We start from the raw sequence: 21351 nt of genomic DNA, 5'->3' as shown, positions 1-21351 counted from the left end.
TATGTGTCCAGTGTAGCATCTCAAAGCAAAGACAGATGAAGTTCAAAATGTCAGTGTTGCAAGGTGTGGTGGCATGCACTTTTAACCCCAGAACTCAGGAGGCAGAGGCAAGCAGGCAGAGCTCTATGAGTGTGGGGACAGCCTGGTCTACATGTTGAGTTCCAGGATAGCCAGGGCTACATGGTGAGACCTTGTCACAAAACAAAGCAAAGCTCCATGCTGGCATTGAGAAACTATAATCACAGATGGATACTAGAGATCTTAAGATCAGGAAGTCAGAGTATAAACGTTAGGACTGCTTTAAGACGGGCTACGCCATCCTTACTGAGTTGACTGGAAATCTCTTAAAATGCACGGTAGGTCTACAATGGGAAAGAAAAAGGCAGATGAAGGGACAATATTCTTCATTTGTTTTTGACTAACAACTATCTCTACAGCCACAGATGACCTAGTATTTCTGATTTTACTTAAATCTTACAAGAAGCATTAAGCCCCGTCACTAAAATATGGCCAGAAAGCCAAAAAGCAAAAGAATAGTTTCTAGATCTACAGAAGAAAAAAAAAAAGTAACTGATCTTTCAAGAGAAGCTCGGTTCGGATGAGATATTAGTTATTTTTCACATTATCTAAGGATATTTACCCTTCTCTCTGTGGTTGTATGGGAAGAGCATAGGGAAGAAACAGGAAACAAACCTTTAGCAATTAACATCACAATGTAGTCTATCCTAATACAAAAGGTCAGAATTACTTCCTATGAAATCATACCTACCAGAAGAATCTATAAAACATTTAAATAAAGCAGCCTTCACATGATTGATGGGAAAACCTGTAATTGGTCACAAAACACTGTAGGAGAAAGAGTAAGCTATCTACATATGATCAGATTTGTTGTAGTAAACAAAAATACTTCTAACGAAGACTACCTCCAAATCTTTTTGAGAGTTTTTACTGTTATTACGGAGGACGTGTGCACAGCACCATTTTTACTGTTATTACGGAGGACATGTGCACAGCACCATTTTTACTGTTATTACAGAGGACGTGTGCACAGCACCATTTTTACTGTTATTACGGAGGACGTGTGCACAGCACCATGCACACGTGGAGGTCAGTTTTCTTCTTCCGCCTTTACATGGTGGAAGTTCTGGGGCTGAACTCAGGTGGGCAAGCTTGTATGACAAGTGCCTGTACCTGCTGAGCCATCCATCATGTTGGCTCTTGAAATGTTAATGCAGTTAATGATGCAATGTGTCTGCTACAATGTTTCCTTTTTTTCTTATAAAGGAAAGCTTTTAATTGGGTGGCCTACAGTTCAGAGACTCAGTCCATTTTCATCATGGTGGGGCGTGGAGGCAGCAGCAGCCAGACATGGTGCTGGAAAAGGAGCTGAGAATTCTACATCTTTGACCCACAGGCAACAGGAAATGAGCACTGAGAGTGGCTTGAGCATATATGAGACCTCAAAGCCCGCCCCCACAGTGACACACGTCCTCCAACAAAGCCGTACTTAGTCCAATAAAGTCACACCTCTAATAGTGCCACTCCCTATAAGCTTATGAGGGCCAATTACATTCAAACTACCACACTCTACTTTCTGGCCCCCATAAGCTTGTAACAACATCACATTGCAAAACGCATAGAGTCCAACTTCAAAAGTCCCCATAGTCTATCACAGTCTCAACAAATATTTCAAAGTTCAAAGTCTCAGGGGTTGGGGATTTAGCTCAGTGGTAGAGTGCTCGCCTACCAAGCGCAAGGCCCTGGGTTCGATCCCCAGCTCAAAAAAAAAAAAAGTTCAAAGTCTCTTCTGAGATTCATTCAATCTCTTAACTGTAATCTCCAACAAAATCAAAATAAAAAACAGATCACATACTTCCAACATATAATGGCACAGCATACAATGTTTCCTTTAAGAAACTTTTTTTTAACATCTGAAGACACTGGGAGCCCAGGGAAACAATCTGCACAAAGTACAATGTAACTATCATTCTAATATAACTGACTTCCAAATGGACACATGACAGCAGCAGCAACATTCCCTCTAACGAATGTTCCTTTAGTGACACAATTATGTAGTAGGTAGTTCCACAATGGTTGTGATATTGACCAAGATGGGAACAAGTTCATTCACTCTCAAACGCCAAATCCATAGTGGAGAGAGGGGCAAGTGACGCAGAAGAGGCTGGAGCACTGTCAACTGCCCCATGACAATTTTATACCCAGCCTGAGGCTTCTCACAACATTCATTGACACTGTTTCCAGTAACATGGGTTCATTACGAGGGACTGGCTCAGTGGTTCCGTAACGGCAATCATTATCAAGAGATGAGCAGAACAGACAAACAGCAAAAGACACGTCAATAAATAGCCCATGAAAGCAATTCTTAAGTTACCAATAAACTAGGGCACTTAAAGTAAACTCTGATGCCAGGTATGGCACACTCCTACAACCCTAGCACCTCTGGAGACTGACTCAAGAGGATCTGGAGTTTTAGGCCAACCTGAGCTATATAATGAGACTTAGTTGCAAAACAAAAGAGAAAACAAACAAAAGCCAGGCAGTGGTGGCCCACACCTTTAATCCCAGCTCTCGGGAGGCACAGCCAGGTGGATCTCTGTGAGTTCGAGGCCAGCCTGATCTACACAGTGAGTTCCAGGACAGGCTCCAAAGCTTCACAGATAAACCCTGTCTCAAAAAATCCAAACAACAACAAACAAACAGAAACTAATATTAATAATTTAAACCCTGTCAAGTAGGCACTTTTTAAAAAGGGACATTTATGCAAGCATTTCAACAAATAAAGAAATATAAAGAACTAGAAAGAAAGACGTACATTAACTACCTGCATTTTATAAAAATAGAATATTACTCTAGAGACTAAGGCAGGAGGCTCAAGAGTTAGAAACCAGCATGAGTTAAGACAGCAGATCTTCTTTCAAACAAACAAAATAAAACGGAAGGTTTGGTTTGCTTTTTTAAAAAGACAGGGCTTCACCTCACTATGTCCCCCAGACTGCCTAGAACCCCACATTGCTGGGATAGGCTTCAAGCTAACGCTCCTGGGCCTTCAGCCTCTAAAGTCCTGGATTCACAAATGTTTGTTACCACACCCAGCTGCAACAGCCTTTTCAGTCCACTAACTAAAACCCGTTCCTCGAGGGTTGGGGATTTAGCTCAGTGGTAGAGCACTTGCCTAGCAAGCGCAAGGCCCTGGGTCAATCCTCAGCTCAAAAAAACAACCCATTACTCAATGGATGAGTGCTCACCTAGGCATGATGGTGCACACTTAGAATCCCAGGACCTGAGAGGCTGAGGCAGGAGGATCTGAAGTTTCAAGTTAGCTTGGGCTACACAGGCACACCATACCTTAGTAACAATAACAAAGGTTGTGCAGGAAGAATTAAGGGAGTGTCTTTACACACAAGGAAGGAAAGTACTGACCACTGAGCTCACTTTGGAGTGGCACAAAGCTCAGATTTGGATATGTTACTTAAAAATCATGGCTTGGTACAAAAAATGTTTTGTTTTCTCAATTATTCCTTTTTTAGCTATATGAATTTCAAATAGCCCACTTGATTTTAAACAAGAAAATTTTTTCATAATTTTTAATAACATGTGATGGTACTTGACCCAGAATGATTAGCTCTCTAAGGGTGAGTAACTATGACCTATGTGCCATTGACCCTGTATAAAAAAGAGCAGGACTCATAACTATCAAAATGCAGTTGGGAGTGGAAAATGTCCTTTGGAAGTTGCTAGAAGAAGACACAATTTTGAGGTATCATTGCTGCCTTAAAATGTCACTAAGATTTGGATTTTAAAAGTAAGAAAATTTTCTTGGTGAGTTTCTAAAAAGAGTACACTTTTTCTGTGCTTGTGAGGCTCATTTTGAATGGTCTCCTCTCAGCCAGGGTCCTGTCGGCCATCTCTGAGCTTCTCCCATCAGCCTGTCGTGTGGGTTTTTGTTGGTCCTCAGTGTTAGGTCTTGTTATACCAGTTCATGGAGCGTTTCACGGCTTTTACCCAGTTCTCCATATTTACTTCATAATCCTGCCACTTCTTCTGGGGCTTGAAAACCATTTCACTTTGCCTCAGCTTCTGTAGCTCTTCCTTGTCAGTCCAAAATCCTACAGATGGGGGGAAAAATCTCAGAAATTGAGGCAAATAATGAGTTCATGAGATACATCCACCAATTTATATGAGTTGTGCCAAGGAGAACAATTAGTACATGGAAATGCAGTTCAGAACACTTGTGGCTTTGGAAATGTATACATGACCAAATAGATACATTAGTGAATAAATACACTATGATTTTAAAAAACATTTTGCTTTTTAATTCTTAGCTTTATTTTTGAATGGCATTGTATCACTTTTTGTTTGTACTGGGATTGAACAGAGAGCCTCACACACAATAGGCAAGTGTTCTCCCATCCCCCACATACACACACACCCAACCATCTTTCAGCTTTTTATTTTATGACAGCATCTCACTAAATTACTCAGGCTGGATTTGAATTTATGATCCTCCTGCCTCAGCCTCACCAGTGCTGGGAATGCAGGTATAAGCTACCATAAACAACTTGTATTTTCCTTTTATACAACAAAAATAAATGAAGATAGGTTAAGATTGCCTTGAGGTAACTGGCAACTCAAATAGAATAATAACTTTATCTAAAATGAAGTTAATGTAAGAATAATAACTTTATCTAAAAGCCCCAAGTGAGAATGAATGTAATTTCTTTTGGAAACATTTAAGTTTCAAATATTGAGTTGAAAATATTGTTATTTAAATTCTAATCCAAGATAAAATTATAGTTCTAGCATATATTGCTTTTCTGAAAAGAGGATTTTTAATTCATAATAAAAACTGACAAAAGAAGCCAGGCGATGGTGGTACACTGGTGGTGCACACCTTTAATCCCAGCAATTGGGAGGCAGAGCCAGGCGGATCTCTGTGAGTTAGGCCAGCATGGTCTACAGAGTGAGTTCCAGGAAAGGTGCAAAGCTACACAGAGAAACCCTGCCTCAAAAAACCAAAAACAAACAAACAAACAAACAAACAAAAAACCCAAAACCCAAAACAAAAACAAACAAACAAACAAACAAAAAAACACATTTGTAACTGTATCACAGCCTTGAATTCTAAGATGTCTTGTCAGGAAGCTCACTAATTAAGTAATTGTTTATTTATTTGTTTAATTTGGATTTTCAAAACAAAGTTTCTCTGTACGGCCCTGGCTATCCTAGGTCCCACTCTGTAGACCAGGCTAGCCTCAAACTCAGAGATTTGCCTTGTTCACTCCCCAGACCTGGGGTTAAAGATGTGTGCCAACATACCAGGCTCAAGTATTTTTCTTTTTTTTCCTTCTTTTTCTTTTTCTTTTATTTATTTCATTCTCCACCCCCCTGTGGTTTTTTTCGAGACAGAGTTTCTCCGTGAAGTTTTGGTGCCTGTCCTGGACCTCACTCTGTAGACCAGGCTGGCCTGGAACTCACAGAGATCTGCCTGCCTCTGCCTCCGGAGTGCTGGGATTAAAGGTGTGAGCCACCACTGCCTGGCTCATAAAGGGTTCAAACGACTACTAACAGTTTTCATTTATATATCAGTAAATAAATCTAGTCATGAAAATAAATGTTTTGTGTGTTTGGAAACTCATGTCTTTAATAAGCCCTTGAGAGGCTGTGACAAAAGGATTTTTTTTAAAAAAAACTCTTTTTGTATTTTTTATTTTATTTATTTTTATTATGTATACAGTATTCTGCCTACATGCATGCTTGCAGACCAGAAGAGGGCACCAGATCTCATTACAGATGGTTGTGAGCCACCATGTGGTTGCTGGGAATTGAACTCAGGACCTCTGGAAGAACAGCCAGTACTCTTAACCGCTGAGCCATCTCTCCAGCCCTGACAAAAGGATTTTGAATTTAAGGTCAGCCTAGATTACATGGCAAGATTGCCTATAGAGTAAATAAATAATATGTATTTTTAAAAACTTTTATTCCGGAACTTATTATTTATATTTAGGGTAAACATGTATATATGTGTCATTTTATTAAATATGTGTAGAACAGACCAGTTTCTAGGTAAATTTAGAAAACATAGAGGCTATCCATACTCTTTATATATTTCTAAGAGAGAAGCAAAAGTTTGGAATTAAATATAGATTTTTTAAAAAATTTTTTTGGTTTTTCGAGACAGGGTTTCTCTGTGTAGCTTTGCACCTTCCTGAAACTCACTTGGTAGCCCAGGCTGGCCTCAAACTCACAGAGATCCACCTGGCTCTGCTTCCCAAGTGCTGGGATTAAAGGCATGCGTCGCCACCACCACCCAGCTCTAAATGTAGATTTAATGAAGTAGATAAAGCTCATGCCTCCTGAGTGTGTTAATCAGAGGATTTGTGTGTCTTTGTGTGTATCTGTGTCTCTGTGTGTGTGTGTGTGTGTGTGTGTATGTCTTTGCGTGTATCTGTATGTCTTTGTGTGTGTATCTGTGTGTGTGTGTGTGTGTGTGTGTGTCTTATTTTTTTAATTTTTTTGTTTTTTTTCTAGACAGGGTTTCACGTTGTAGCTTTGAAGACTGTTCTGGAACTCACTCTAGCCCAGGCTGGCCTTGAACTCACAGAGATCCACCTGGATTTTCTCTGGAGTGCTAAGATTAAAGGTGTGTGCCATCACTGCCCAGCATGTGTGTGCCTTTGTGTGTGTGTGTGTGTGTGTGTGTGTGTATCTGTGTGTCTTTGTGTGTGTATGTGTGTATTTATGTGTGTCTTTGTGTGCACCTGTGTGTCTGTGTGCATCTGTGTATATGTGTGTATTTTTGTGTGTAACTGTGTGTACTTATGTGTGCATCTGTGTGTATTTATCTGTACGTGCGCTTGCACACATGTGCATCACTGTGCCTGGGTCTCTACCCCTCTTTCCCTCCACAGCAGTGCTTTCCTTTGGAAAAGCCTCTTCATCTCAAAGCCTCTTGTCTCCGGACCACCCACTTCTCACTCTCCCCCACCCTGCTCTGGTAGAAGCCTGGCCACAGCTGCCTCTTCCAGAACTCCTACCCAGTGTCTTCACACCATCAATCTTTGCTGGATTTATCACAGATCCGATCACCGGTTGCATCTGCCTGATCTCACCAGAGATCAGGAACTGTGGCTTTCACTTCTTGATTCCCAGCAGTGACTATCTTGTAGAAGGCACTCAACAAAAGTAAAGGAATGGCTGATTTCCAAGATGAAGATGATCTAGGGGCAAAAACCTTCAAACTCTATCCCGCAAAGCATCTGATCTCTTTTTAACAATGTCACAACTTCTGGGCCTCAAGGTTCACCCCAGGTGCTATCTGGTAACCCTTGCCTGCTTCAGGAGTACCTGTTAGGTTGAGTTAGCTACAATTTCCTCTCAGCATTAACACTTCCTTTTAGTTCATTTCCGACTCTTGGTCCTGACCCTGCTCTCTGACTCTTCACTTTTCCTTGTAGTGTCCACCACAAGGGGTAACTATGGTGCATTCCACACCTCAAGAGACTCCCTGAACAACACCCATCTTATAGTTCTTTTCTTTAATAGTGTACATTGAGAAAGTTCATCCCAAGACCATCCCTTGCTGGAGACCAAAGCTGCTGACCCTGAAATGTCCTCACTTCACAGTTCTAGGTTGTAAAGTTAGGGCAGTTAGGCTGACACACCCATCAAGGAGGTCAGAAGTCTATGTGTACACACACACACACACACACACACACACACACACACACACACACACGCTTTCCAGATGCTCTCTCTAATTCTGAGACTGCCGATGAGCAGTGCTATTGCAGAAACAGCTTCCAAGAAAGCGCTCTTTTTTATAAAGACCACACATACCAACAGCAAGGCCAGCCAGGGTGGCCGCGCCCAAGCAGGACATATCGAAGTGGGCTGGTCTGTCTATCTTCTCATTAATCAAGTCTGACGTCATCTGCATGACAAAACCGTTGTTACAGACTCCTCCGTCCGCCCTAAGGGGAACAAGATCGGCAAGGTGAGCAACTGGGAGAGCATGAACTGTTTTTATGTGGGTTACCACAGTGTGAAGTTAGCTTCTGGGGGAGCCACGTCAGGGCTTTACAGGTACTAAGTAAGCAGGTACCACTGAGCTGTGTCTCCAACCTGTCCACTCTTTTATTATTATAGTAGGAAGGTTTTTGTTTGGTTTTGGTTTTTCTGGTCCTGGAATCACTTTGAAGACCAGGCACACTTTTATTGTTGCTTAGCACTGAACTTAGGACAAGATCTTCACAACAGAAATGGAATACAAAGCTTAGGTTGGCCTGGACTCAGTAGCACCAACTCCTGATCCTCCTGTCCCTGACTCCCAAGTGACTGACTCCTGATCCTCCTGTCCCTGACTCTCAGAGCGCTGGGATCTGGCATATGCCACCATGACTGGTTTATAGGATCTTACTGAGCAATCTTCAAATAATTTCCTTTTTATTCTCAATTAAATTTGCTCGAGAATCTCACACACGTACATAATTCATATTAAAAATATTAACTACCTTCACCCCTGACCATCTCGCCTCCCCACTATCTCTGTCTATCCACTCTTCCTTACAATCTTTTTTCTCATGTTCATGTCTATTAGTCTTACTCTGTGATCCACTGAGTTTAACCAGGGCCGTGTGTGGCCAAGGCTCTGGAGCTGTCTGTTGGTGTGTGGTAGATTCAGTGTGTGTGCAACTGAAGTCACCAATGTCCCTTTCCCGGTAAATACTATCCTTTATCCAGGTCACCGCTTTTACATCTCTCATTTGTTTTGGTTATGACAAGTAAAATGAACTAAGCCAACAGAAGAATTCAGCTGGACATTAAAGAAGGTAAAACAATTTGGTGCTTCCACACCAAAAAAGATAGCTACAACCCACAGTGAAATGTTAATCATTTCTATATAATGTTCATACTTGACAGGATCCCTTGAAATTTCATATTGTGTTATAGTCTCAATAATCCAAAACTAGCATTTTTCTCTCCACATCGCTATGACCAACAATTTTATTGCCGAAGAAGTAGACATAAGGGCTGGAGAGATGGCTCAGTGGTTAAGAGCACCGACTGTTCTACCAGAGGTCCTGAGTTCAATTCCCAGCACCCACATGGTGGCTCACAACCATCTGTAATGAGATCTGGCGCCCTCTTCTGTATACATAATAAATAAATAAATATTAAAAAAGAAGTAGACATAAGCTTTGGAAGTCAAGAAAAAAATGAAGATAAAAACAGCTACTGCTTTTTTTTTTTTTAATTTCTAGTTTGATTGTTTTGTAGTGCCAGGGGCTGAAAACCACGAGAATGTTCAACCACTGAACTAACTCATCAGGCTGATTTTGTAGCTCCTAACTGGACCTGTTATAAACAAAACTTACATACCGGATATTCGTGACCGGGATCCGGATTTCCTTCTGCATCATATCGTATAACTGTTTGTTCCTAGTCAAAGACAAGATGGCAACTGAAAGCGTACTCAGGACATAATTCTGTATTTCACTCTGAAGTTTCAAACCAATAACAACTATGGTTTTATTTACCTAACTCGATAAAAGATGCAAAAGAAACTGCTGAAGAAATACTGGCCAACTGGACACCTACAGACCTGACTTGCATCCTTCCGTGTTCTGCCTTCATGTACAACAGTGCATCTTTATTCCATAACTAGGTTTGATTTATTGCCAGTCTAGAAAGGAGCATTTCAAGCGAGTATCTATTTAGTTGGTAGCCTTTACTATGATATACTCAACCAACATGTAAATGTTCCAAATGTATCATTTTGTATTCATAAAAAATTACTCTAAACAAAACAAACACTCCTTATTTATGACAATTCAATTATTCTCTGAAGATTGATTTAAGTGAATGGGAATTTTGCCTGTGGCTGTGCATGTGCCCAATGTGAGCGAAGTGTCTGGGAGAGCCAGGGGAGGACATCAGATCCCCTGGACCTGGAGTTAGGGGTGGTCCTGAGCTGCATTTGGGTCCTGGGAACCAAACCTGGACCCTGTGCAAGAGCAACCAGTGCTCTTACCCACTAAGATATCCTACCAGTTCCCAGTTGTTATTATGTATTTGTTATGAAACAGAGTCTCACCTAGCCAGTATTGCCTTGAACTCCTTCCCTGTGTAGCCAAGGCTGTCCCATACCTCCTGATCCCAAGGTTTCAGGATTGCAGGCATGTGACCTCACACCTGCTGACAGTTCCTTTTTACATTTTTTTTTTTTTTTCTAAGACAAGATTTCATTATGTATCCCTGGCTGGCCTGGTATTCACTCTGTAGACCAGGCTGGCCTCAAACTCACAGAGATCCACCTGCCTCTGCCTCCCAAGTGCTGGGATTAAAGATGTGTGCCACCTCCGCCCGGCACCTCTTCCTTCCTTAAGTTTCTTTTTGTTACTTATTTTATCATTGCAATGTGAAAAGTAACTGGTCTACAGAGCGAGATCCAGGACAGGCACCAAAACTACACAGAGAAACCCTGTCTCGAAAAATAACCAAACAGGAAGGAAGGGGTAATGCACGGTCACAGTTGGAGAGCACAATCCATCATGGCAGGCCAGCTTGGGCAGTGGAGGTGTGAGGCACATCACAGTCAGGAAGCACATACCGGGCTCAGTTCACAGAGTAGGTCTCCCTACCTTAGTTAACCTGCTCTGAGACGCCCTCGTACACATGCCTGAGATTTGTCTCCTATGAGATCCTACACCATTTTAAGTTGACAACTGGTATTAACTATGTACTACACTTGCCTAATAATCAAGAGACCAGGGAAACACACGTAAAGAATAAATCTTATTATTCAGTCTTTGGGTGTAACAGACAGTTGTTGGTTTGAATTCTCCCTTTGTGAATTAGAGAGACAAAATTCAGACCCTCACATGCTCAAAGTATTAGCTCTATTCTGAGCAATAGTCCCAGCCTGGGCTGTCTTAAACAAACAAACAAACAAACAAAAACATGGGCTGGAGAGATGGCTCAGAGGTAAAGAGCACTGACTGTTCTTCCAGAGGTCCTGAGTTCAATTCCCAGTAACCACATGGTGGCTCACAACCATGTGTAATGAGATCTGGTGCCCTCTTCTGTATACGTAATAAATAAATAAATCTTAAAAAAAAAAAAAACCCACTCCATTTTTAGGTATCAAATCTAAGTGGTGCTGGTATTATCAAATAGAGCCACAAGAACAAACTGCATCATGTATACTATATACTGAATTGACGGGCTAGAGAGAGATGGCTCAGTGGTTAAAAAACTTGCTGATCTTCCAGGAGACCTGGGTTCATGTCCCAGGACCCAAATGGAGGCTCGCAATAGTTTTAAGTCCAGTTCCAGGGGATCTGACACCCTCTTCTGGCTTCTGTAGGCACCAGGAATGTATATGATGTACAGACAGAGTTTCAGATAGGACATCCACGCACATAAAATAAAATTTAGATTTTTTAAAAATAATAATAAAAATTGAAGCCATGCACACACACACTACATTGAAGGCATAAGTTTAATGATTGAATTAAAATCAGGAGTGCTAGCAAGGTGGCTCAGGCGGTAAAGGTCCTTGCCACCGAGCCTGGGGCCCTCAGTTAGGTCCCAGAAGCCACAGAAAGGTGGGAGAGGAGAACTGACTCCACAGAGTTGTCTTTTGGCCTCCACATATGTGCTGTGGTGCACAAACGCATCTACCCAAACACACAAACAAACAATAAGCCATAAAATAAACATTCTGAAATAAACAAAATTAAGTCCAGCTTCTATTTTAGAAAATTAAGTTGCTCACACCTGTAATTTCCGTACTAGGTACCCCAAACAAGAGGAATGCCATGATTTTGAAGCCAGCCTGGGCTGCAAGATGAGTTCCAGGCTAGCCTGAACAGTATGACACCCCGTCTCAAACAAAACAAAATAAAAAAACAACCTTCCGAGAGCTGGAGGGACGGCTCAGTGTTGAAGAGGACCCGGGTTCAGTTCCCAGCACCCACATAGCAGCTCCTAGCTGTCTGTAACTCCAGTTCCAGGGGATCCCACACATGTCCTGGCCTCTGAGGACTTCCACATGAATGCGGCGCATATCATCCATATATTCAAGTACTCACATACACACAGACAACTAAAGAAATACATAGAAAAGAATCCTTCCGTCAGGAAAGAAAATGTCAGTCTGGCAGCAAGTCTAAAGAAAATGACAAAGCACAAGGGCAGCAGAGAGAGTTCCGGCAGGTTTTACCTGAAAGCTATCGACTCCAGTATTGCTCGGACGAGGTGGTATTTACTGGTGGAGTGTTTCAATCCCATAAAAGAGGCGCACGCACAGGGATCATTTAATGGAGCCTGAAGTAAGAGATAAAAAGAACATCGTTTACATTCTAAATTACATCGACAGGCTCAAGGTATATCATAAAACACTGCCATGCTAGAAGAATGTTCATTTAAATAATTTAAAATAAATTACAATCCAAAGAGGTGATTAAACAAGATAACTATTTTATTTTATTTATTTTGAGACACAGTCTCACCATGTAGCCCCAACTGGCCTGGAACTCATTATGTAGACTAGGCTATCCTCAAACTCACAGAAACCCACATGCTTCTGCCTCCCAAGTGCTGAGATCAAAGGTGGGCGCCAACATACTTGGCAGTTGTCCTTTGGTAGAGTTCTCATACAGGCCAATCCGGTCTTGATTCACTATTAGGCAAAGCCAGCCTTGAACCCCTGATCCTGCTTCCGCCTTACAAATGCTGAGTTTACAGGCTTGAGCCACCACCTTGAGATTTTCAATTTTTTTTTTAAAATTTTTATATACAGCCTATGTTCTTGTGGATATATGCCACATGTGTGCAGGTAGCTGTAAATGCCAGAAGTGAGTACTAGATCCCCTGGAGCTGGAGTTACAGACTGTCGTGAACTGGGAAGCAAATATTGGACCTCTGGAAGAGCAGCAAGCCGAATCCCACACTTGACCCTTTTAAATTGTAGAGTGTATTATTTTAGAGACATGTGAAGTAATGAGAAGTCATGGCCAAGTTGTCCAAACAAACACTATAAAACCCCCAGCACAGTCTTCCCTCAAGAGCCTGTTCTATGCAATACTGGAGGTCAAGTCAGACTTAATATATTCTAGACAAAGTGCTTTATTAACACAGCTACATTTGACTTCCCCAGCCCTGAAAAAAATTATTTACAGGAGTTGAGTTTTTTGTTGTTTTTTGTTTTGTTTTGTTTTCTTTTTTGTTGTTGTTGTTTTTTGGTTTTTGTTTTTTGAGACAGGGTTTCTCTGTGTTGTTTTGGTGCCTATTCCTGGATCTCACTCTGTAGCCCAGGCTGGCCTCGAACTCACAGAGATCTGCCTGGCTCTGCCTCCCGAGTGCTGGGATTAAAGGTGTGGCCACCATCATCCAGTTAATTTTGTTCTTAATTCTGTACTGAAAACTTTTCCTAACTCTTTGTGATCGCATTCTGAGTCAGAGGCAAGGACGACTCTGTTAATTAATCACAAAGTTAATTATTTTAAAGTCAGGCCTTTTACTGGGTTCACTTGTGATCAATCAGGCAAAGTAACCAATACTCTACAATAAAAGTTGGAAAGAAAGGTTGGTTTTTGGAAAAAAGCTAAGGAAACCTACAGATACACTTCAGAACACATACATAGCTATGTGTGTGTACCATGATGTCATTATCCTTTTCTCTTTCTTTCCTTTTTGAGACAGGGCCTTTCTATGTCATCCTAGCTGGCCTTGAGTTTACAGAGGTCTTCCTGCCTCTGCCTCCAAAGTGCCGGTGCTGGGATTAAAATCATGCACGACCAGGGCTAGTGACATCATTTTTCTAATTCTCAACAGTATACTTCCTCTAAAGAATACCCATCTGCTGATATACACAGCCCAACAACTCAGAAGTGCCTATTTATAACACAACCCTAGGCCATATTAAAAGTTTTCTGACAAACCTGCTAACTTTTAGGTCCCACTTCAATAGAGCTCAAAGTTGACAGCAGCCGAATTCTGTCAGTACAGTCAAACCATCAGGGGCTCAGTTAGAGAACACAGCTCGCTTCCAGAATTTGTGCTCACTAGGCATAGTTTCTCCGTCCTAGAATGTACCTTTCACGTCAGTTCTGATTATTCGTTCAGGTAACAGGTCACAGCCATGTAATTCAGGGTGTGGCTGGATGAGAAACTTTGCAAACGCTGTAACTTTTTAAAAAAATACCTGTAATCCATTAAACGATGGAACAAAATAAACCCCTTCAGAATCTTCCAGACTCAGGGCCATTTTTTCAGTCTCAGCGGCATCTGTGAAAAGATCTGCAAAAACACAACACAGGAACAACAATAAAACCCTAAAACAAAAGGAAGGGTTGGGGAAGTTAGAGGGTCCCCACAAATTACGACCAGAATGTAAAAGCTCTTCATTTAAAAGGGCCAACACAAAAGGCATTCATTCTGTCTGACCTGTCACTGTACAAAGGTTTACAGCAAAGGTTTGCACAAGGGAGACGCTCCTAAAGGTCCTTTTAGATAAGTTCTGTACTTAGCAGGCCTTACTTACTTTTTTCATTAAAGGTACTCAGGTAAGATGAAGAATCCATTCTATGGGTTTTGTTTGTTTGTTGTTGTTGTTAATATACATTATTCCCAACTGGACATGGTGATGTATTCCTGTAATCTTAGCATGCAAAGCTGAGGCAGGAGAACCACCATAGGTTCAAGGCTAGCCTGGGCTACACAGGAAGACCCTGTCTCAAAAGCAACAAACAGAAGATTATTTTCCTTTGGCTGGCAGTATAGCTCAATGGTACACTACGTGGGTACCTCAGTGTGTTTAATATGCAGGAGGCCACGGGTTCCAGTCTCAGCACACACACACACACACAAAACCAACAACAAAAAGGATTCAGAGATAAGAGACAGCCCAGTTTTTTTAACACAGGAATCCTCAACCTATATAAGCTTATTTTACTTGATCTGATGGGATCCACTTAATCAAGTGAAAAAAACTTCTCATTTAGTGAGTTCAATAAGGAGCAGTAATAGACTAAAGGTCACTCCTTTACAAAACAAGCAAACAAAAGCAATCAAGCCTTAATTCATTCATTCAAGTTTTTACTGAGGTGTACGACATATGGAGGAAAATGTCTAAATTCAGGAGTCTGAGACAGGAGGATTGGGGGTTCAGGGCATCTTCAGCTACACATCAAATTCAAAGTCAGCCAGAGCTACAAGAGACCCTGGAGGCGGGGGGGGGGGGGGGAGAAAGAGAGAAAAAGGGAGAAAAGGAGAACATACAAGTACAAGCACAGAGCTTTAATTCCAGCAGAGGCAGGCAGGTCTCTGAGTTTAAGGTTAGCCTGGTCTACAGAGTGAGTTCTGGGGCAACCAAGCCTAGACAAACAGAGAAGCCTTGTTAAAAAAAAAAAAAGTACAAGATTGATTGAATGAATTATTTTGTCTAGTGATGTGGACAAAAGACCCAGTGTCTTTTTTCTTTTTCTTTTGGTTTTCTTGAGACAGGGTTTCTCTGTAGCTTTGGAGCCTGTCCTGGACTACCTCTGTAGACCAGGCTGGCCTCGAACTCACAGAGATCCACCTGCCTCTGCCTCTCCAGTGCTGGGATTACAGGCGTGCGCCATTATTGCCCAGCGAAGACCCAGGATCTTGTGCATGGTAAGCTGCTGTGGAATAATACTTCTGTTCACTGTGAAGATGTGTTGCTCTCATTGTTAATAAAAAAGCTGATTGGCTAGGAAGGATTTTCAGGGCAGAAAGAAGGCTGGAAAGAAGGGCAGAGTCAGAGGAGACACCATGAGATGCAGAATGAGCAGGATGGGAAGTCAGTACATGAGGTAAGGAATCTTGAAAAAGCACACAGATTAATAGAAATGGGTTAATTTAAGTTATAAGAGCTGGCTAAAAACAAGCCTAAGCTAATGGTTGAGTTTTTTTGTTTGTTTTTTTTTGAGACAGGGTTTCTCTATGTAGTTTTGGTGCCTGTCCTGGATCTTGCTCTGTAGACCAGGCTGGCCTCAAACTCACAAAAATCTGCCTGGCTCTGCCTCTTGAGTACTGAAATTAAAGGTGTGCACCACCAACCGCCCAGTTTGGCTGAGCATTTATAATTAATATCAAGTCCCTGTGTGGTTATTTGGGGAGCCGCTGGCAGGACAGAAAAGTGGCCTACAGTAAGCAAGTACAGACTCACTGAGCTTCATCTCAGCCTCCACAAGAGTTTGCACAGTATAAAGACACCTAGGGAACCCACACCTAAATGGAGACAAATCTCTCTTGTCTAACATCACGCCTGTGAGAGGCACTCATCATGGGTGTTTGTAATCTACTTATTCTCACATGGCACGAAATTGCAGATTATATAACTCATAAATCCATTCTATAAGAATATGGAGAGTTTCTGGTATTTGGCCATGCTGAACAGTTGTGTGCATTCTTTTCAGTGGAAGTGGCTGACATTTTTCTGTTTACTAATACCAATGAATGAATAGCTAATTACAGGAGCTTCACATTTACAACTAGCTTTGGCAAGACTGCTAACATCTATTTAAAGTGGTTGTGTTAATCTAAGAGTCCTCCTGGTTGGCTCAAGATTCCCAGTAATTATTATCACCATTGTTTCATTTTAGCTATTTTGGTGGTTTCCATGACAGTCTGAGTCTCATTTCCCTGTTTACTATCTTAAAGACTTTTCACTGGTCATTTAGAGATAAAGCCCGGAACTTGATCCTCTGTGAACAATGTGGCCTTTGTTTGTTTTTTTAAAACAGGGTTTCATGTAGCCCAGGCTGCCCTAAAACTTGGTAGATAGCCAGGGAAGGTCTTGAATGACTACTCATCCTGCTTCTATTCCCCATCTACTGGGATTACAACCACGTGCTATTATACTGTTTTATTTTATTTGGAGATACATAGTTTCATGTAGCCCAGGTTGGCCCAGAACTCTCCGGTGTCACCAGGGATGACCCTGACTTCCTGCTTCTCTCTCTGCACTCCTAGGATTACAGGTACACACTACCATACTCAATTTATGCAGTTCCCAGGATCAAATTCAGGCTTTTGTGTGCCTTAGGTAAACGCTCCAGCAGCTGAGCTACACTGCCTGTCTGAAGTGACTTTGAAATGAGAAAGGCAGAGTTCAGGTGAAAAAGCTCAGCCATCAGTCAAGCATCAAGCTGCCATTTCACACCTTAACTGAAGTGGCTCTATTTCACTTTTAGAGTTGGTTCCTTATACTAAAGAAAGACAGTGTTGAAACAAGTCAATAAAAGTCATTTGCAGTTGAGTATGCAGCCCAGTGGGATAGAGCCCCGCCTAGAACATACAAGGTTTGCTAACACTGCAATCAATCTGTCAATAGAACACCTACAAACTTACTCAATATGACAGGTATCAGATCCATTAAGTTTTATCCATTTGGTCAAAATGTCCAAATGACAAATCAAAATACTTCTGGTATTTCAAAATCAAATGTTTAAAGAAAATTTACTTGGGGGCCTGGAGAGATGGCTCAGCAGTTAAGAGCACTGACTGTTCTTCCAGAGGATCTGGGTTCAGTTCCCAGCACCCCACATAGGTGGCTCACAACCATCTGTAATGAGATCTGGTGCCCTCTTCTGGCCTGCAAGGACACGTGCAGGCAAAACACTGTACATAATAAATAAATCTTAAAAAAAGAGAGAGAGAGAGAGAGAGAGAGAGAGAGAGAGAGAGAGAGAGAGAGAGAGAGAAAGAAAATTTCTTGGGACGGAGGCAGGGGAATCAAGGTCATTCCCAGCTACATAGCAAGTTCAAGATCAGCCTAGGCTACATGAGACCCTTTCTAGACCCTCTTAATTCCCCTAACTCTAACCTTCAAAAATGAGGCAGTGAAATGGTTTAGCAGGTAAGCCCACTTGCTACCAAGTCTGATGACCTGAGTTTGGTCCCCAGAAGCCACACAGTGTAGAGAGAGAACCAACTCTCCCACGGTGTCCTCTACCTCCACTGTGGCATGTTAGCATTCTTCACACACACAATAAATAAATAATAGCTGGACATAGTGGTCCATGCCCACAATCCTAGCATTAGGAGGTAAAGACAAGGGACCCAGGAGTTCAAGGCCAGCTTTAACTATGGAGAAAACTGAAGGATAACCTGGACTACAAAAGAACTGTATCCCCCAAAAAAGGGTCATTTAAAATTTTTACAATTAAGATAAGACATGCAAAATCAAAACTAGACAGCTGGCCAGGTGTTTTAATTCCAGCACCAGAGACCTAGAGAACTCACTCTCTGTGAGTTCAAGGCTAGTCTTGGCAACATGGTGAGACCCTGTCTTAAAAAACAAAAACAAGCCAGGTGGTGGTGGCGCATGCCTTTAATCCCAGCACTCAGGAGGCAGAGGCAGGTGGATCTCTGTGAGGTCGAGGCCAGCCTGGTCTACAGAGCTAGTCCAAGACAGGCTCCAAAGCTACAGAGAAACCCTGTCTCGAAAAACAAAAAAACAAAACAAAACAAAACCAAAAACAAAAACAAACAAAAAAAACCCCAACCCAAAACCAAAACCAAAAACCAAAAACCCTAGACAGCTAGCTGCATAGGCGACAAAGAAGCAGAATCAAAAGGAGCTCACTTAATCACATTCTTCGCTGCTTGCTCCATTCTTGCTTGAAGAATTTCTCTAAATAATCTTGAACTGTTCTCCACTGGGCTTTCTGGTGAAGCTTTTCCATTAAGCAGCCTCCACACTCTGCTCTGTGTCTTCCACTGAATGCATCTAAGAATTCTGCGTGGAATTCGAGGCAAAGCTATCTGTGGACTCTGAGGACAGGCTGCAGGCAGGTGGGAAGACACAAAGAGCCACCAGACTGCCAGTCAGTTTCCTGTCTTGTTTTCGCTGGTGTCTCCTGGCCTAGACCAGGACAGTCTGAAACTATCAAGAGCTTCTAGCATGGCAAGCAGGAGAGAGGGGTTCTCCTGGTCCCCTTGGAGAGCTCTACTTTTCACTGTTAGATTTTCCCCTTTCTCTCAGGCCCAACCTCCTGAGGTAACAGCAACTGCAATCTCACAGCCCAGGGAGTCCGAGTACAGGGGAGGGCAGGGTGTGCCCATTCCAGGCAGCAAGCATAACAAGAATTCAGGATGAGGGCTAGGGAGATGGCTCGGTGGATACGTGTGCTCGCTCTGCACGCAATAGGACCCAAGTTCAAATATGCTGGACCCATATAAAAACTGGCCATGGTTTCACATGCCTGTAACTCTAGCATTGAGGGGGCGGGCTCACTGAGGAGCCAACCTAGCTAAACAGATGGGCTTTGCCTTCGGAGAAGAGACCCTGCCTTAAAGAAATAAACCAGGACTGGAGAGATGGCTCAGCAGTTAAGGGCACTGGCTGCTCTTCCAGAGGCCCCAGGTTTGATTCCCAGCACCCACAACATGGCTAACAACCACCTGAATTTTTAGTTCCAGGGCATCCATTGCCTCTTCTGGCCTCAGAGGACACCAGGCATGCATACGACTCACAGATGTACATGCAAGCAAAACATTCACACAGATTAAATAAATAAATAATTTTTTTTAAATTAAGAGGAGAAATAAATCAAAGCAAGACAGAAGGACATACTTGAAGTTTTCACTGGCCTCAGCACATACACAATAAAAAAATTAAAACTTTTTTTTTTTTTTTTTTTTTAAACAAGACAGGGTCTTACTATGTAACCCTGGCTATCCTGGAACTCACTTTGAAGACCAGGCTAGATTTGAACTCACAGAGATCCATCTGCCTATGCCTCCCCAGTGCTGGAATTAAAGGTGTGCACCTCTATGCCTGGCATAAAATTAAAAATATTTTTTTATAGTATGGCTTTCAGAAGGCTGAGAGAGAGACACCACCAGTCACCGCCATGGCAAGGAAGATGTAAGGTACTGGTAAGCCACGAGCCACGTGGCAAAGTATAGATTAATAGAAATGGGTTAATTTAAGATAGAAGAAGTAGATAACAAGAAGCCTGCCGCGGCCATACAGTTTCTAAACAATGTAAGTTTCTGTGTGTTTACTTGGTTGGTTCTGAGCGTCTATAGGCCTGGCGGGTGAGAGAGATTTGTCCTGACTGTGGGCCAGGCAGGAAAACTCTAACTTCAGTTTGCCTATTTATCTATCTATCTATCTATCTATCTATCTATCTATTTATGGGTTGTTGTTTTTTTTTGAGACAGGTTTTCTCTATGTTGTTTTTTGGTGCCTGTCCTGGATCTTGCTCTGAAGATCAGGCTGCCTTGAACTCACAGAGATCCACCTGCCTCTGTCTCCTGGGTGCTGGGATTAAAGGCGTGAGCCACCACTGCTGGGCTAAAGGCTGTTTACTAATGAGAGACAGACAGGGACTGGATCCCATGAGGTGGAAAGGAACTGGAAAGCATTAAGGGAGGGTATTGGGTCTCAAACCTGGGACAAATGTTCCTATTTAACATATCAAAGCGGACTCTTCTTACAAAGTCCTGGCTCCTCAGCACTTTTCATCCTGACCCCTACCTGAACTCTCCAGCTCTAGGCTTCACTGCCCCGCCCCACCCCAGAACTGCTCTGCCCATTTTGGCTGTATGGTTCCTCACTTGCCCTCTCTCTTTTTTTCTCACGGCCCAGTTCAGTCTGGACCCTTCTAGATGCCTCTGGCTGTTTTCTCCCTTTTATCTACAATAAGCTTTCTCCTCAACCCATACCTAGGAGTGGTTATGTGCTCATTTTTTTCATTCAAGGGAAAACCATAATCAGGATATATTATGTAAGGGGAAAAAAACCCCAAGAAACTATTTTCAATAAAAGGGAAAAAAGGTCAGGGCAAGGGCACACAGAAAAGGCTTCCCTTTCTTCCTTTCCTCCCTCATCCCTTTTGCCAAGTAGACAGAAGTAGTTACAGAATGTGTTCAGCAGGGAGAGACTAAAACACACTGCCCAGCCAGAACTCCAGGGTGCAGGCCCTGCCAAACTGTCAGGAAGATCCCTGAAAGAGAGGCATTCAAGACAATTATCTTGCAAAGATCTTTTTTAAACGTCTGACCTTCCTCTCCACTCAGAGCTGCCCAAGTCAAGACGTGACCACAGAAAATAAAACAGGATCATTGAGAACAAACCTCTAAGCAGGGCACTGCCAAGACCGGCCGCCAGGGGGCACAAAGGAGAGACAGATCCAAACCGCAGAACAAATGCATGGAAACCCGCAAGGACAATGGAAACATCCAAATGTAGGGCCTAGGAGAACAGCTTTAAGGGGCCACAGGGATGATGGCTCTTGTTGCTCTTGTGGAGGACCTGGGTGTTTGGCTGGAACCTCCAGCTCACTCCTACTT

The 21351-nt window shown here is 42.4% G+C and overlaps 1 protein-coding gene across 2 annotated transcripts in view; it reads right to left on the bottom strand.

The window, feature by feature from the left end:
• Window positions 1-2731: 2731 nt before the first annotated feature.
• Gk5 (glycerol kinase 5) overlaps window positions 2732-21351 on the bottom strand; it is a 64849-nt gene continuing 46229 nt past the window's right edge. The window contains exons 12-16 of one of the 2 annotated variants that reach the window (XM_036193276.1): window positions 14228-14322; window positions 12245-12348; window positions 9400-9459; window positions 7858-7991; window positions 2732-4127 (exon numbers count right to left, since the gene is read on the bottom strand). In XM_036193276.1, coding sequence (XP_036049169.1) covers window positions 3979-4127; window positions 7858-7991; window positions 9400-9459; window positions 12245-12348; window positions 14228-14322 — 542 coding nt within the window. In that variant the 3' untranslated portion in view covers window positions 2732-3978. The remainder of the gene's footprint in view (window positions 4128-7857; window positions 7992-9399; window positions 9460-12244; window positions 12349-14227; window positions 14323-21351) is intronic. The other variant, XM_036193277.1, reaches the window with a different exon arrangement.

Source organism: Onychomys torridus, chromosome 7 (assembly GCF_903995425.1).
Source record: "Onychomys torridus chromosome 7, mOncTor1.1, whole genome shotgun sequence".
Classification (NCBI taxonomy): domain Eukaryota; kingdom Metazoa; phylum Chordata; class Mammalia; order Rodentia; family Cricetidae; genus Onychomys; species Onychomys torridus.
The sequence above is the reverse complement of the archived record's forward strand: the minus strand, read 5'-3'. Positions and strand labels throughout refer to the sequence as shown.